This window comes from Archocentrus centrarchus, chromosome 24 (assembly GCF_007364275.1).
Source record: "Archocentrus centrarchus isolate MPI-CPG fArcCen1 chromosome 24, fArcCen1, whole genome shotgun sequence".
NCBI lineage: Eukaryota > Metazoa > Chordata > Actinopteri > Cichliformes > Cichlidae > Archocentrus > Archocentrus centrarchus.
In genome coordinates this window covers 35568748-35586180 of record NC_044369.1, presented here as the reverse complement: position 1 = coordinate 35586180, position 17433 = coordinate 35568748, and the positions used below count along the sequence as shown (strand labels likewise).

The 17433-nt window shown below is 43.1% G+C and overlaps 1 protein-coding gene across 11 annotated transcripts in view; it reads left to right on the top strand.

Annotated features, from left to right (window-relative positions):
- Positions 1-17314, top strand: part of ppp4r4 (protein phosphatase 4, regulatory subunit 4) — a 19832-nt gene extending 2518 nt beyond the window's left edge. The window contains exons 2-25 of one of the 11 annotated variants that reach the window (XM_030721467.1): positions 2557-2630; positions 6456-6558; positions 6646-6820; positions 10322-10395; positions 10480-10586; positions 10722-10829; positions 11336-11457; positions 11541-11663; positions 11984-12126; positions 12274-12393; positions 12583-12660; positions 12804-12887; positions 12981-13154; positions 13257-13362; positions 13459-13606; positions 13687-13831; positions 13937-13975; positions 14068-14139; positions 14216-14279; positions 14360-14437; positions 14508-14598; positions 15895-15956; positions 16039-16191; positions 16978-17314. In XM_030721467.1, coding sequence (XP_030577327.1) covers positions 2557-2630; positions 6456-6558; positions 6646-6820; positions 10322-10395; positions 10480-10586; positions 10722-10829; positions 11336-11457; positions 11541-11663; positions 11984-12126; positions 12274-12393; positions 12583-12660; positions 12804-12887; positions 12981-13154; positions 13257-13362; positions 13459-13606; positions 13687-13831; positions 13937-13975; positions 14068-14139; positions 14216-14279; positions 14360-14437; positions 14508-14598; positions 15895-15956; positions 16039-16191; positions 16978-17138 — 2604 coding nt within the window. In that variant the 3' untranslated portion in view covers positions 17139-17314. Of the gene's footprint in view, positions 1-2556; positions 2631-6455; positions 6559-6632; positions 6821-10321; positions 10396-10479; positions 10587-10721; positions 10830-11335; positions 11458-11540; positions 11664-11983; positions 12127-12273; positions 12394-12582; positions 12661-12803; positions 12888-12980; positions 13155-13256; positions 13363-13458; positions 13607-13686; positions 13832-13936; positions 13976-14067; positions 14140-14215; positions 14280-14359; positions 14438-14507; positions 14599-15894; positions 15957-16038; positions 16370-16977 lie in introns of those variants that run through there. The other 10 variants (XM_030721469.1, XM_030721466.1, XM_030721465.1 and 7 more) reach the window with 10 other exon arrangements.
- Positions 17315-17433: the final 119 nt, after the last annotated feature.

Sequence of the window (17433 nt, the reverse complement as noted above, 5' to 3'; positions counted from 1 at the left end):
AGTAAAACAGCTGCTGCTGTTGCTGAAACACTGTGAACATAATTTTGTAATGATTTTTATCTGGACGCTGTTTGATATATTCCGAACCAAATAAGGCGCGAGTGTGATGTAATCACGCAAATGCATCTTCACGTCAATGGAATCGATAAGTGGAATCGTTAAGCAAGCAGACTAACGATTCCAAGGAATTGAATTACTGGGAAGGTTCTCGATTCCCATCCCTATCTATAATAGCTTCATACAGCAGTCAGTGCTTTTAAATGTGATGGCAGACTGGACCAATACAAGGCAGTGAAGACCATTTACTAATCCCCTACAGACTGAGAACAGACTGAGAATAATTGATTCTTTATTCCATCCATCGTCTTCCTCTTATCTGCATCGTGGGGGCACCAAGATCTCCATTGTCGAGACACCTCCTTCAGCTCTTATGGGCGGAAGCTGAGGTGTTTCCAAGCCATCAGAGAGACATAATTTCTCAAGCAATTCTTGGGTAAGCCCCAGGGTCTCCTCCTAGTAGGCCATGCCTGAAACAACTTAGGATGGTCCAGAAGGCATCCTGATCTAAAGCTGAACCACCTCAGCTGGCTCCTTTCAGTGTGGAGCAGTGGCAGCTCTACCTGAGCTCCTCCTGAATGACTGAGCTCCTCGCTCTATTTAAGGGAGAGCTCAGACACCCTTCAGAGGAAGCTCTTTTTCATCACTTCATTTCAAAATCCTCCTTTTGGTCACTACCCAGAACCACTGTGGCCATTTGTGACGTAGCTTGAGTAGTGAATCAACAGCTTCACCGTCACACTCAGCTCTCTCTTCACCACAAAGATCAGTACAGTGTCCACATCAGTGCAGATGCCAGCCCAATCTGTCAATATAGCTCCACTCGTCCCCCACTCATGATAAGGTCCTGAGATACTTAAACTCCTGAAGCACCAACTCCTCCTTGAACTGGAGTCGGCACTCCACCATTTTCCAGCTGAGAACCACGGGCTGAGACTTGAAGATGCTGATTCCCATTCGTTATAGCTTGCTGAAGTACAGGTTCAGGGTTTTTGTAGTAATTACCACAGGTACTAATGCCCAGCTCTGTAAAAGGAAGATACTACCATTGCCCTAAAATAAGATATGTATGTTTGATCACTCTTCAAACATCAGGAGCAGCTAACTCAGCAGAAAATATTGTTACACAGAACTCATGATGTCAAGCAGTCATCCATCAAGTAGACTGATGTGGCTGAACCTCAGAGTGTAAAACCAAAGAATTACCATGAATGAACTGAATTAACTTTGAGCACACGCAGATTTGAGTCATATCACCAGCAAACTTACACTGATTCTCTCCAGGAGGCTGGAAAAAAAGAAGGAATCTCTGTGTTCTGCGATCATTTCATGGACATCTTTAAAGTAATACTGCAAATAAAGCAGGAACTGATTAATAAGATCACATCATCAGCACACAGCAGCTTTTGTCTGTTATGCCACAGATGTGTGGCTTTTACAAGGCTTTGATTGTTATTGTGATTGGCACTGATTCCCCAGGACAGACCTGCAAACTCCCCATTCGAATAGAAACTGGCGGTAAAATATTTCTGTTGGTTTTTTACATGGATGTAGTTCTGCACCTGACAGCATAGATTAGCTTCAGTCTCTGTAGAGGGAAGCCTCACAAACATGAACTTCTCATACATGATCGTCTTATGAAAATGATGCCCTGCTGCACATTTTCAGTCTTTAAGGAGTGAAAATGAGCTCAACATTAACCAGCTCATTAATGCAGCTGTAATATTAATGTAAAAACATCTTTTATAATAAAATCCCTACAGGGATCATTTTACTACAAAAAGCAGACTGTAACTTGGGAACACCAACCAATGTAAATGTGAATTAGTGTAAGCTAAAGGTAGATAAAGGTCCAAATGTTTTACATTAAATTAGGATCAAGTTACAGTTTGAGTTTCAGCCTTTTCCATGTAAACAATGGGGGATTGATAATGTGTTAGCCTCCAGCTGTATAACAGTTGCTTTTGTTGCTTGGTGGGAGTTTGCTGAATGAGCAAACAAATGATATGGATAATATTCGACTTTACAAAGTTTGGAATACTGCTGCAGAACCTGAACATGCACCTACTGAGTCTGAGCCTGCCTGCACTGGCACAAAAACCACGGCCCTGCAGAGCAGCTTTTTATCAGCTTTTATCTACAGAGTGGTACAGGCACCAGGAGCCTGCGAGACTGAGCTCAGGGCAAACACTACCCAGCAGTTACACACAGCTCCAGTCACACTTGTACCATAGAGGAGGTCAGGAAAGACCACCAAAGATCACAGACAACATTCTTTGTCTTTCAGTTAAACTTTATTTATAAAGGTTACAAGTCATCTCATACTTTCTGACCTGATTACACTTCATATTCTGAATAAAGTTTTAGTTTTTTAATCTCATATTAACCTTTGATGGTCTAATATGTGATCAGCATCAGCATTTGCTCAATGGTCATTAAAGCAGTATGATGTCAATCAATGACTCTGATCAGCTGACTGTGTTTTTGTTTTCCCATTAGACTGCAGAGGAGATCGATCAGCTGACTGTGGACGAAGACCTGAATGACATCGAGAGAGCTGTATACCTACTCAGGTGAGTCTCAGCAGCAGTTTACCCACAGAGGTCAACAGCACTTCTGACTGAAACTCCACCTGGTGCCCCAGGTGTGTCTCTTCATTTTGTAGATTTTGGGTTGACATTGTGACACAGTTTTTTGTTGTTGTTGTTTTGTTTTGTTTTTTTGCCTTTTTTGTTTAGCCTGCCACAGATTTTCTTCTTCTCTAAGTTAAACAGGTGAGACTAAAATGAGCTGAGGTAGGTTTTGAATGAAGAAAAATACAAAAGCTTTCCTAGATGTACGGATTTCTGGATGAGGGGAGCTGAAGTTGTTGAGCCCTCCATCTGTTCTGTGACCCAGTAAACTCACGAGCTAATTAAAATTGGAGGTAATCAGCAGTCCAATCCCAGAGGGTCTAAACTAGTTCACTGAACTTATTCACAAGCAAGACTGAAGCCTGCAGGACTCAGACATCCTGGACTGGACTGGAGTCTGAACTAGCTCTGAACCCACAAACTGATAGCAGAGCGTCAAACCTGCCATGATTTCAACTATGGAGTCCCTCAGGGTCAGGTTCAGGTCCTCATGGTTTGGGTTTTTTGTCTGTTTTTTAGTTAACAATATTTTGGATATTCTTAAATGAAAATAAAATAAAGAAACAGAAACCAAACATCAGAGATAAAACAAACAAAAATACAAACAAACAAACATGTCACTCCTGCTCCCTTTAAAAATGCTCATCTTTCAAAAGAAAAAACACAAACAAATTTGTGAACAAAATTTTTACATTTTCATTGAAAAAAACCCTCAAATCTAAAAGTACATAAAAAATGCACTGTTTACGACCCACTGCTCTAACTGGCTTTATTTTGGTTTTATCCAAATCCATATTACAGAGTTTTCAGAGCTGTTCGGCTCTGTGGTGCCGTCGTTAACACATTCACTTTGCAGTACTCATCTTTCCAAAGATCCCCAGTTTGAGACTGGGAGGAAACACAAACAAGCCTCACAAGGTGACAGGAAAGTATAAAACACTTTCATTAACTGAAATAAATAAAAACTACAATTAAAAGGAGAACATGATAACTAACTAAAACGATATTGTGGGTTTACAAAACTAACTAAAACGAACTGAAATTATAGATAAAATGACTTCGATTTTTTGTTGTTTTATGTAAAAGCCTTGTGGATTATATGAAATCATTTTTTGTGGCTCCAGCAGTTTAAAGGCCTTTACATACCGGATGGGTAAATTCAGTGTGAATGTTTAGTTTGTTGAAAAAAGATTTTTCGGACTCGCCTGTTCTTAATGCAGCCGTTGGCACCGACCGCGTCGTTTTACAGGACAAAGTTGCAGCATTTATTTTTTCAGATCAAGTTCGATTTTTCTGACTTTCGCAAGCGAAGAAACAGATCTGACCAATCAGAGAGCTGCATTTAGCAACATGTTTTGCTCATAGTTTAAAACACACACCGATGAACTGAATATACAGTGATGTGGGAACAATAAAATCAAACTATTTAGACACACAGCTACACGCTGCTCCGGGTCAGTCGGCTCTCTAAAATTATTCTCTGCCTCCTCAGATGTGATCCCAACTCTGCCAACAAGAGCTCAGACTGCCCACTGATATGAAATATGCACGAAAGTGGCCGTCATGCAGCTTCAACTCTGGGATTGAACCATGAAACTCTCCCTGCTGCTGCTTTCTTATGAGCTGGATGAACCCAGAATCTCTGTTTATTCTTTCTCTTGTTTAGAAACATCAGGGCCTCATTACATCATCACTTGGGTTGTGTACAGAGACCCCGCAAGGACCCAGCTGAAATCTAATTAGCGAGCATCTAACCAAGCTAGCTCTCTGAGCAGCTCCAAAACAGAACCAGCATCATGTGGTGGATAACATCAGGTTGCAGCTGGAGTTGAGCTTTGATTCCTCCAAAGAGTTCAGTTTGTTTTGGTCAGACATTCAATCTGTTCTGATATTACACATCACATGTAGGTGTTGTTAATCTACTCCACTGATGCTGAAGTTTATTGCAGACTTTACTGGGTTTTTGTCACGGTGCTGGGCACAGGCCATGGGACGTGTGAAGGTGGAGAGGACCCAAAAGCAGGACGCAGGAGTAGGTGGTTAAAGATTAACCAAAATGAGCCTTTATTACAGCAGCAAGACCCGAAGGACAAAAAAACTGAGGCAAAAATGAAATGAATCCTAAACTGAGGACAAAAGCTAAGGAGCACTGGACATCTGGAGAACACGGGGCAACACAGCCACTTACGACAAGAAGACTCTGACGAGTGGAAAACTGAGACAATACATACACAGAGGGAACGAGGGGGGGGAGTGGAAACAGCTGGGGCAAACAGGTGAACAGAATGACACTAACGAGACTCAGAGAAGTAAAACAAAACACAAGAGACAGGGGATGTCAAAATAAAACAGGAAGTGAGAAGACTGATACACAAATGCAAACTTGACACCACATAAAGAAGATGCAGACTAGACACAACACAGGGAGACAGACACTGTGAAAATTTAACAAAAGAAACTCCACACAAAGCGGAAAAACATCGGGACAGAACACAGGGAGAACTAATGCGTAAAGCAATGAGAACTAACTAAGAATACAGAGGAACACATGAAACAATATAACAAAACAAAACAGTAACAATAAAGGGAACAAAACTACAAAAGACCGTAAACGGTTTAAACGGTAGCGCCGGTCTCTGGCTGCATGACCGCAGATGCTCGTCTCTGGATGAGTGATCTGGAACGCTCATTTCATTGTGTGCCTTGTACGCACAATGAAATGAGTTGAATCTAACATCTAACATTTAAACTAAGAAACAAGGGGTCGCAGACCCAGGACCATGACAGTTTTGGAGTTCATGTTTTTCTTTGTTTCTCCCTGCTGGTGTTCATGTGTGTCCTTAATATTACACACATTTAGCACATAATGCTGCTGTCTTGTGAACAGTTGGTTGTTGAATACAATTTTGTAATGGTATGTTTTGTTGAGTTTTTATTACACAATAGTCACTCTTACACCTGACAAGGTGTGAAAAAATAAAACTAACAAAAACTAAATTAAACCAAAAATAAAAATTAACAAAACCACTCTGAAAACTAAGTAAAACTAACTGAATTAGAGGAAAAAAAGTAAAAACGAACTAAAACTAAACTACAATTTAAAATCCAAAACTATTATAACCCTGTGTACAGATAAATGGGAGGGTCAAAAAGCATCAAAAAAGGCAACTGACATAAAATCTGAGCTAAACAAAACATTTTATAACATTTCAGTATGTAAATCACAATTCAATTCAATTTTATTTATATAGCGCCAAATCACAACAAACTGTCACCTCAAGGCGCTTTGTATTGTGGGTAAAGACCCTACAATAAATCACAGAATGTAATCAATGTGAGAATGACTGATTATTGTGGTATGGTTTGTCAGCAGAGCAGTCCGTAATCTTCTTCCTCATGTCTGATAGAAATCTATAATTCCATCACGTTTTCCAGTCAAAGCCTTAGAGCATGGTGTTAGCACAGTGTCCTACATCAACCTGATGAGACGTCTTTCTCCGCATGGCGAGTCAGCTTCAACTGCTTTGTTGCTTTCTCTTTTATCATGTTTGTTTTGTCATCTTAAAGCAAAGAGCTGCAGTTTGCTGTGTGTTTCAGTAGAAATAACAGAAGATTTAACAGAACAGTGCAAAGTGGCCACCAGAGACCAGCCCTCACCTTTCTCACCTCTGTCTCCCCTCTGTCTCTCTGTCTGTCTCCCATCGGTTCTCCTCTCTGCCTGCTCTCTGTCTTTCCCTCTGTTCTGTCCTCCACTCTGCTCCTCAGTGTGGGTCAGGAGGTGCAGAGAGTCAGCGTCATCAGTAACCTGCCAAGTCTCGTCCGACAGAATCCAGCTGAGACCTTTCGTCGGGTTGTACCAAAAGTTCGGGTAACTAACCTCTCTCACGTTGCACATCAGAGGACAGCAGGGTGTGGTCAGTAAATGACAGGTCCATTGTACAGGTGTGTCTTACAGGTAACCTGTCCTGTCTGTGTGACCCAGGAGGTTCTGAATGGAGCTGGAGCTGAAATCCAGCTGGCTGCAGCAGCGTCATTTTTAACCATCCTGCAGGATGACATCATCCTGATCCACACCCACACCTACTCCATCCTGAAGATTGTCCTGCTGCACCTGAACCACAGAGACATAGGTAAAAAACTGGAACACTGAGGGACAGGTAAACACACCTGAAATACAGAGTCACAGATGAAAACACCAAAATCACAGATTCAAATTAATTCAGTTCAATTTAATTTAATTCACAATAACAGTTGCCTAAAGATACTTTATATTGTAAGGTAAAGACCGTACAATAATACACATAAACCAAGAGACAAATCAAAAGCCTGAACCACAGAGATCCAGGTAAAAACATCTGAATATCAAAACCCCATCCCCACAGAGCCGGTGCCTGCTCCCAGACCACCAAAAACAAACCAAAAATAATCAAAAAATTATTTAAGCATAAAAATTCAAAAACAATAAATAATATAGCTTCCTCAAGTGCACCAAAGAATAAAACAGTTAAATGTGGATTATTAAACATATTGATTTATTCTGCCTTACAGAAACCTGGTTACAGCAGGATGAATATGTTCGTTTAAATGAATCAACACCCCCGAGTCACAGTAACTGTCAGAATGCTCGAAGCACAGGTCGAGGAGGAGGAGTAGCAGCAATCTTCATTTCCAGCTTATTAATTAATCACAGACCCAGACAAAGTTTTAATTCTTTTGAAATCCTGACTCTTAGTCTTGTCCATCCTAACTGGGAAAATCAAACTATCTCTGGATCTTGTCCTGACATATGGCATAGAAACCGAAGACTTATAATAATAATAATAATACCTTTAATTTATAACGCACTTTACATTTTAAAAAACCTCAAAGTGCTACAAAACAAAAAACATAACAAACAGTAAAAGTATAAAACACACTAAATAACAAACCATGGTGTAAATTAAAATACACCAGGGTGTAGATAAAATAGCTAAAAATTATGGACGAAGATTAAAAGCTCTTATAAAAAGAAAAGTCTTTAAGCCCTTTCTAAAACTGTCCAAAGTTTGAGGCGCTCTCAGTTAAGATGGAAGCGAGTTCCATAGACGAGGGGCAACCACACAGAAAGCCCGGTCACCCATAGTCCGTAAGTTTGTCCTTGGTACGATGAGGGAGTTTGTGTGAGCCGATCTGGAAGAGCGTGTCGTCCATTTTAAAGAAAGAAGTTCTTTAAGGTAGGAAGGGGCATTGCCATAAACGCATTGATAGGTAAGAAGAGCGACTTTATAATCAATCCTGTAAGAAACAGGAAGCCAGTGGAGGGACTGAAGAGTTGGTGTAATATGATCATATTTGCGAACTCCCTTCAGTATCCGGGCCGCAGCGTTTTGAATGTACTGGAGTTTCTGAAGACTCTTGTTGGGGATGCCCACAAAGAGTGCATTACAGTAATCCAGTCTGGAAGAGACAAATGCATGGACCAGTTTCTCTGCATCTTGGAGAGTTAAGACAGGGCGGAGTTTTGCAATATTGCGAAGGTGGTAAAATGAGATTTTACTAAGGTGGTTTATATGGAGTTCCATGTTGAGTTGGGGATCCATCCTAACACCAAGATTGGTAACTGATGAGGAGAGAGGAATACTGTGTCCAAGAAAAGATAAACTAACGATGGGTGATGATTTGATCTGGTGGGGAGTACCAATCATGATTGCTTCTGTTTTAGAGCTGTTAAGCTGGAGAAAATTATCTTCCATCCATCCCTTGACCTCCTCCAGACATTTAACAAGCCTTGGCAACGGTGGAGACGGAGATGACAAAGGTGCAGGTGGAAGAGGCTCGTCAGCAGTGGCTTTAACATATAATTGCGTGTCGTCAGCATAGCAGTGAAATGAAACACCATGTTTCTTTATGATCTGACCCAGAGGAAGCAGATAAAGGTTAAACAAAGCTGGTCCAAGCACAGATCCCTGGGGCACCCCACAGGTGACAATGTGGGGTTCCGATTTGGCATCGCCCAATGCAACACATTCAGATCGATTTGTGAGGTAGGAACTGAACCAATCAAGGGCTGGGCCGGAAAACCCAGCGGTGTATTGAAGTCTGTGTAATAGGATGTCATGGTCAACCGTGTCGAATGCCGCTGATAGGTCCAGGAGGATGAGAACGGAGGGGGAACCATTATCGGCTGCCATCAAAAGGTCATTCTTGATTCTCACGAGTGCTGTTTCTGTGCTGTCGGCAGTGCGAAATCCAGATTGAAATTTTTCGTAGAGATTATTGCAGCTAAGATGATTTTGGAGATGCATTGCAACAACTTTTTCCAGAACTTTAGAAATAAATGAGAGGTTTGAGATTGGCCTGTAGTTTACTAGGTTATCTGGATCAAGAGTAGGTTTTTTTAGTATGGGTCTGATGATGGCTTTTTTCAAAGAAGAGGGAACATGGCCACTTTGCATGGAGAGGTTGACAATAGAACAGATGATGGGGGTAAGAAGAGGTAGATATGCTTTCACCAAAGTGGTAGGAAGAGGATCTAGGGGACATGTAGTGGTCCTCATCTTCCTGATGGTGTCCTGGATCTCTTCTGATGTAACAGTTGGGAAGTAGGTGAAGGGGTGAGAAGTAGCACTCAGGCTATAATCTGAAATGACAGTTTTTGAACCTGATAGAGCTGTACGTATTGAGGAGATCTTGGATGTAAAGAAGGCCATAAACCTGTTGCATTGCTCCACTGCGGAGCAATGCAACAGGACTTAACAGTATTCAAGTATTCAACAAGACTTAACAGTATTCCCTGAAGGCCCCCTCCTGTCTGATCATTTCTTAGTTTCCCAGTGAGGTTGATTATCTCGGCAATAGTTTTACATCCTCACTGTGTACGACTTTGGATACTGTGGCTCCTCTGAAAAGGAAAGCTTCAAATCAGAAGTGCCTGACTCCGTGGTATAATTCACAAACTCACAGCTTAAAGCAGATAACCCGTAAGCTGGAGAGGGAATGGCGTCTCACTAAATTAGAAGATGCTCATTTAGGCTGGAAAAAGAGTTTGTTGCTCTATAAAAAAGCCCTCCGTAAAGCTAGGACATCTTACTACTCATCATTAATTGAAGAAAATAAGAACAACCCCAGGTTTGTTTTCAGCACCGTAGCCAGGCTGACAAGGAGTCAGAGCTCTGTCTCCCTCCCCTCAGCCCCCCCTCAGCAGATGACCCCCCCTCCCTGAGCCTGGTTCTGATGGAGGTTTCTTCCTGTTAAAGGGAGTTTTTCCTTCCCACTGTCACCAAGTGCTGCTCATAGGGGGCCGTTTTGACTGTTGGGTTTTCTCTCTTATTATTGTAGGGTCTTTACCTACAGTATGAAGCACCTCAAGGTGCTTCATATTGGCGACTGTTGTTGTGATTTGGCACTATATAAATAAAATTGAATTGAATTGAATTGAACCTCTATATCCCCTCTGTCCTCCTTTTTACCTGGGGCTCATGTAAAAACACCTCAACCACAAATAAAAAGACCTGAACCACTGAAGCACAGGTAAAACACCAGAACCACAGAGACAACAATGAAATGATGAGACATATAAAACACCTTTACAGATGGTATGTTGACATTAAAGTTGCCATATTTGTTGCTAATTTTGCCATCTTCATTGACAGTGGTGAGCAACGGCTGGTTGGAAACTCTGCTACTGGCCATCAACGCTCTGCCCAAGGAGACTATCAAACAAGAGGCTAGTAACTGCTTTCAGGATATTCCTGTTTATGACTGATTATTGACCAGAATTGTATGATCAATGCTCTGTGTGTCTCTACAGGTGCTGAACCCTCTCCTGTATCAGTCTCAGCTGTCTCACTCTCCTCAGGCTCGGCTGGCCAGCTGCCGCATTTTAGGGAAAGTTGCCTGCAAGTTTGATTCTCACATGTGAGCCACAGGATGTAGTCTTATGTCTTCTGTATAGCATAGTACTATAATACTACACTGTGAGCACTGTAGAATAACACTGCAGTACTAAATGAGCATAGGGTTACTAACACTAACACTGTTTCTGTGCATCAGAGTGAAGAAGGAGCTGCTGCCTTTGGCTCGTTCTTTATGTCAGGACCTGGAGTTCGAGGTCCGAGCCTGTATGTGCCGCCAGCTGGAGAACATTGCCAGAGCCACTGGGTAACTGCAAGCAAACACTGACTAAGCAAATAATGGGCAAAACACTGACCAACAATAACAACAACAAACAAAATCACTGCACTGACCAAAAAAAACCCCGAACACCAACCAAGAACAAACCAAAACCACAACACCATCCATCCGTTCACTTCCGCTTATCCCGTTCAGGGTCGCGGGGGGGCTGGCGCTTATCCCAGCTATCATAGGGCGAGAGGTAGGGTACACCCTGTACAGGTCACCAGCCTGTTCACACTCACATTCACACCTATAGGCAATTTAGAGTGACCAATTTAGTAACCTCAACACCAATCAAACAAAAACAATACACTGACCAAACAACCAAAGAAACCCCAGCAATGATTAAACAAACACCCAACACCAACCAGACAATCAAGCAACCAACAGCAACCAATCAAAAACCCAATACTTAACAAACTACTAAAGAAAAATCAAAACACCAGCCAAAGATAAATGTGGTGAGACAGTATGTGCTGTTTATCTTGCAGGGTGGATGACACCAGGACAGAGCTCCTCCCTGATCTGGTGGAACTTGCTGGAGATGAAGACAGCAGTGTCCGCCTTGCTGCCTTTGATACCATTATCAACCTAATGGAGATGATGGACAGTGGTAAGTCAGATTTGTGGCCCAGTATTTTATTCTATACAGTGCATTTGTAAACAGCTGGTTTAAATGCTCCTTCTTCTCCTCAGATGACCAACTCCATGTTGTTGTTCCTTTGGTGATGGCAGTGTGTGATGCTTCACTGCAGGAGGACAAAGCAATCATGGCTTCTTTGTCGTTTCAGTTTGGGAAGCTCTGCAGTGGATTGGCAGGTGAGTTTCAGCACTGAAATCACACAGTAGAACCAGGAGAAACAAGAATTCCTGTTAAGACATATCAACAATGTCAAAGGTTAGACATAGCAGCAGGTCTGGGAGCCTAGCGAGTTCTACTCTCTGAAGTTACTCAGTGCGAGAGGCACCATGTGGCAGTTTTGCCTCTGTGGGACAGCACTGCAGAATATCTGGACACTGCCTGCTGAGGGGCAGAGACCTGGAGGGAGTGCTTGGAAGGAGCACCCTGATCTGAAATAGAGAGCCGTTTTGTTACAGGACTTCTGTGGATCATTCTGGTTTTGAATATTGTGTTTCAGGCTCACTGTCAGACGAGCAGAAGAGTCGCTTACTGCAGAAGTTTAAGGAGCTGTGTGTCACCGGACTGCAGACTGATGGAAACCAGGTTGATACCAGCAACGAGTCCACACTGATCCGCTGCAATTGCTGCTACAACCTGCCGGTACACACACACACACACACACACACACACACACACACACACACACACACACACACACACACACACACACACACACACATACACACAAAGCCTCAAGGTATGTCAGCTCTTCAGTTTGTGAGGTCACTTCCTGTTCTTTCTATCCAGGCCATGGTGGTGTTTGCAGACACAGCTCACTTCCTGTTGGAGCTCTATCCTTCTTTCTCTAGTCTTTGTAGTGACCCAGAGGTCAGCGTCCGGCGCAGTGCAGCAGCCAGTTTCCACCAGGTGAGCTCCAGTCCCAATCCCAGACGGTCTGTTCTCAGGGACTGGGATATCCTGCTGAGAAAGGAAGGCATAAATGAAAAAATAAAAGACAAAAATGAAAAATTGCTACGTCATGTCTGATACATAATTAAATAGCATATCAAAGTACCTCAGTCTGGTTGGCTGCATAATCCTGCATCTTGCTGTCAGGTGGTGAAGTTGCTTGGTTCAAACATCCAGGTGGTCCACAAAGAGCTTCTGTGTCTGCTTCAGGATGATGCCCTGGAGGTGAGAGGTCATGCCCGTCATTATCGTTTCAGGATTTAAAGCTGAAGGCCAATAACTTCGTTTGATGTCACAGTATAGAAAATGAATCTGGAGGAGCTGCTTTGTACCGTGTCAGGTTTTGTTATGCTTGTTTTTCTCTTGAGGTGCTGGATGCTCTGATGAATCACGTGGAGGAAACTCTGGAGACAGTTCTGTCACGAGGAGAGAACCTGACGCTGGACAACAAGGTGAGAAAGTAAAACATGATTTCAGATTTCCACTTTATTTTTTCTCTGATTGTTTTCTTTAACTAAGTCCTCTGCTCCTGTGGTTCTCCTTAGCTCCCAGAACTGATGGCAGTGCTGCTCTTAGCAGAACAGAAGGTTGGATGTTCTCTACGTTGGCGACTACATGAAAAGTTGCTGCAGCGCTACAGCTGCCTGGCAAGATTGCTGCCTGGCGAGCTGCTACATCAGAGCTTCTCCCCTCGCATCTTCATTATCCTCACCACCAATGTGAGCACTGCCACATGCTGCACCACACCACAGCATACTGTAACATCCCATAGCATCCAGCAGGTGAAGCAGGTGACAGTTACACTGCTGTTTTGGTTGCAGAAAGTGTTGCCCGTACAGAAGGCAGCAGCTCGGACATTCTGCACATTCCTGCGCTACAACCGCAAACAGGAGCAGCGTCAGGAGATGATGGAGCGACTGATACAAGGTCAGAACTTTTCTGGTTCTTCTGGTTCTTTCACTCTGATATTTCAACTGCAGAACATCAACAGGAATGCAGCTAACTTGTAAATACTGATCTCAGATCTGGCTCAGGGACGCAGCTACTGGAACCGTCTGAGATTCCTCGATGTTTGTGAAACTGCCACCGAGGTTTTTTCCAGAAAATACTTCAACAAACACTTCTTGATCCCAGCGCTGGAACTGGTCCATGACCCAGTCGCCAATGTCAGGTACATCCTAATCATTCTGTCCAGTGAGGCATGGGGGAATCTGTCTGACATCTCACCTAACACACCTGTCTGCCTCTCAGGTACAAGCTGTGTCAGTTGCTGCCCAGGTTGCGTTCATCACTCCATCTGCCAGCTGACAAACAGCTGCTGCAGAAACTTGACTTCTGCGTCCAGAAGCTTCTCTGCAAAGAAAAAGACAAAGATGTGGTGGCCATGATCCGCAAGGTAACACCTACCAGAGTCCAGACTAATCCAGATATTCTGGTCTACAGAGTTCAGATTGTGGCTGTTTTTGATGAAGGTGATCAATGTTTGCATCGTGTTTTCCAGACAGTGTTGGAACTGGACAAACTGGACCTGTCAGAACCTGTAAGAAGTTAGTTTAACATGGAGCTGAGATAAGAATACATCAGGTTCACTGCTGACCTCTAACCTCCTTTATGTCTTGTGTGTCTGGACAGTTTCACAAGAGGCAGGAGAGGGACCTGCTGGATCAGAAGAAAGAGAAGGAGGAGACGCTGTTGCTGGAGATGGTGAGTCTGAGACCAGCTGCTGGGCTTTGGCCGGAGTTGTTCTGCTTTGTTGTAAGAGTGTCTGTTATGTTGTCAGGAACAGCTGGAGAGGCAGCAGAATGAAGGGAAACCAAACTCTGACAAACACACAGAGAGAAAACGTGAGCTGATGTTTTATTTTGAGCGTCTCCGCAGACGTTTTGACCTGCCCTTCAGTCTGTAAACTACATTTCTTTGACAGGAAGAGACAGCAAAACCAGTCTGTCTGCCACCAAGTCCATGTCCATGTCTTCATCTGCAGGTGGCTCATCCTCCTATGGTGAGGTGACAATGACGATGATGATGATGCTGTTAATGATTATGGTGATGATGATGTTGTCTCTGTGTAGGTAAAGAGACAAGGAAGGCGAAGCTGTCACGGAGTCGGTCCCTCACCAGTCAGCCGACGACGTCCAAACCTGTGACCTCAGACAGATCTCTGTAAGAACACTGACTTCCTCCACTCACATCCTGTCCAGCCTGTGGTCTAACTGATACAGAAGTCCAACAACGCTGGTCTCAGTCTGGCCTGGAGGTTTGAATCGTGGTACACAAAGGTTTTAATCTGTGACAGATCAGGTATTATATTTGGCCCTACTAAGCTTAGAAACATGGTGTCAAACCAGATACTTACTCTGGATGGCATTACTTTGGCCTCCAGTAACACTGTGAGAAATCTTGGAGTCATTTTTGACCAGGATATGTCCTTCAATGCACATATTAAACAAATATGCAGGACCGCTTTTTTGCATTTGTGCAATATTTCTAAAATTAGAAACATCCTTTCTCAGAGTGATGCTGAAAAGCTAATTCATGCATTTATTACTTCTAGGCTGGACTATTGTAATTCATTATTATCAGGCTGTCCTAAAAGCTTCCTGAAAAGCCTTCAGCTGATCCAAAATGCTGCAGCTAGAGTACTGACAGGGACTAGAAAGAGAGAGCAGATTTCTCCCATATTGGCTTCTCTTCATTGGCTCCCTGTTAAATCTAGAATAGAATTTAAAATTCTTCTCCTCACATACAAGGTCTTGAATAATCAGGCCCCATCTTATCTCAAAGACCTCATAGTCCCATATCACCCCAACAGTAAACAGGTGTCTTACCACAGATACTGTGGCAGCAAGCAGCACCTTAGTATCCTGTATGTTACATCAGGGATGAAGAATTAGTTGATCGTTGTTCATTTGAAATCCCTGTTTCTTATTTTCACAGGCCTCTGTGGATGTTTTACTGTTTCAGCATTCATTGTAGATATGTGAGCTTTATAGGCATTATACATGAAAACTCTCTTCTAATTAACATCTGTCCATTACTGTGTACTGTAATATCATGTTCAGCAGTGTCCTCATAAAAACAGACTTAACATCATTTGGAATGTAAAAAGTTATTAAGGGACAATTCTATGCCATCGATTAGTCCATTGATGAGTATGTATCTGCTCAGTGTCTTTTTGTGTCTCAGTAATTTTTTAGGTTGTTCTGTCTTAAATTAATTTTTTGAATTAGAAACTTTTGTCAACTTCCAACGAGCTCTGAGAAAGACCTTTCTCCACTGCCTGCTAACTAGCACCCATGTTAGTGTGTTTTTTTGGAAAGACTCCAAACCCCAGACTGCCTCTGATGCATCCATTGGTGTGAGAATGGGTGTGAGTTGGTGACTCTAGCTTGTTGTTGAGCCCTTTGAGTGATCCACGAGTCAAGTATATTCCAGTTGTTTACCAATTGTGTGTTTCAGGAAGGTCAAAGAGCTGAGCAGTACGTCTGGATCCGGGAAGGCCTCCATGTTGTCCAGCAAAGGTAACTCACTGACACTCAGGACTGGTGGACTTCATGGTCACTCTCCCTGTGAGTGTCTTAGCTGTTTTCATGTGTCTCACAGATGACTCTTTGAGGACATCTCACTTCAGCATGGGAGCTCAGTCTGCCTCCTCCATGCCGATCCTGATCCGTAGCAACACCACAAGCCTCCTGGACAGGGCCGGTACACTGGACCAGAGAGACCACAGGGCCAATACACTGGACTACAGAACTGGTAACATAGATCACAGGAACAATATAATGGACCACAGGACCAATACCTTGGAACAGAGAGACCACAGGGCCATTGCCAATGACCAGAGAGACCACAGGAGCAGTGCTTTGGAGCAGCGCAGTAAAACAATGGACCGGGGGTGCAGGGGGAAGGAAGGGCAGTCCAGGAAGCTGTCGATGTGAGTTCGCTGTTCTCGTTTAAACCTGGGCCTGTTCCATAATTTGGTTTAGAAAAAACTGAGTTCAGGCGCTTTTGGACCAAACAGTTCTGGAGACTTTTGAGGATAGCTCTCAGAGAGCTGTGGACCTTTCAGGGCTGTCCATTTCTTCCTCCACACAGCTGAGCCACAAACACTTTAATCTGTTGATGTTTAAATCTTTGGAAAGGGTTTAAATGAGGGTTTAAAGGTCCCTCGTTGTCTAACGTTTGACTTTGGAGTGTTTCCGTAGTCGAGCGATCAGAACCACACCGTAAACAGTTCGATCCACAGCTTAGTTTTGATCCTCCAGGTTACAGCTGAGTAAAGACATAAAAATCAAATGTAACAGCCATGTAACTCTTTGCAGTCACACACCTGTTAAAACAGAAATCCTCCACTGTGACACAGAATTCAGCTCCTCTTGAGGCTCCAGCCTTTATTTACCCACCGCCATGATGGCTTTTTTCTTTGCCCCATGTATATGAACTCTGAGAAATAAAGCTATTGGTTGATTGGCCTCTGATTAGCTGATCTCAGGGTTACCGAGTGTGAACTCTGATCTGGTCTCATTTTCTCTTTTTTTACAGAAACAGGAAGTCAAACTCTTTCAGCGTCCAATCGGGACGAGACTGAAGATGATGATATCATACCTCCCCAAGGCCACGAGCCAGTCAGTATTCAGGGAGGAGTTTCCATTCAGCTTCAGGACATTACCCAGAATGCACCAGGACCTCATCAGAGACAGTAGAGTCTGATTCTACCTGTATCTACTGAGCACTGTGTCTTCTAATGATCTCATCCTGCCACCTGATTTGTTCAGTAAAGACCACGCCCATTGGTTCTTATTGGTTGAAGGTTTCAGCTGCTGTCGTGTGATTTTTCTCTCTGAACTTCTCTCATAGTTTCATTTCAATAAAGGTTCAAACAATCCAAAGATCAGAAAAAAGCCAAAAATCAGGACTTTGTTTTTACTGACGTGACCAGCCCGGAGATTTACGTTAATAGCCAACTAGCTCCACCTGCACCGATAACACGTTTCATTA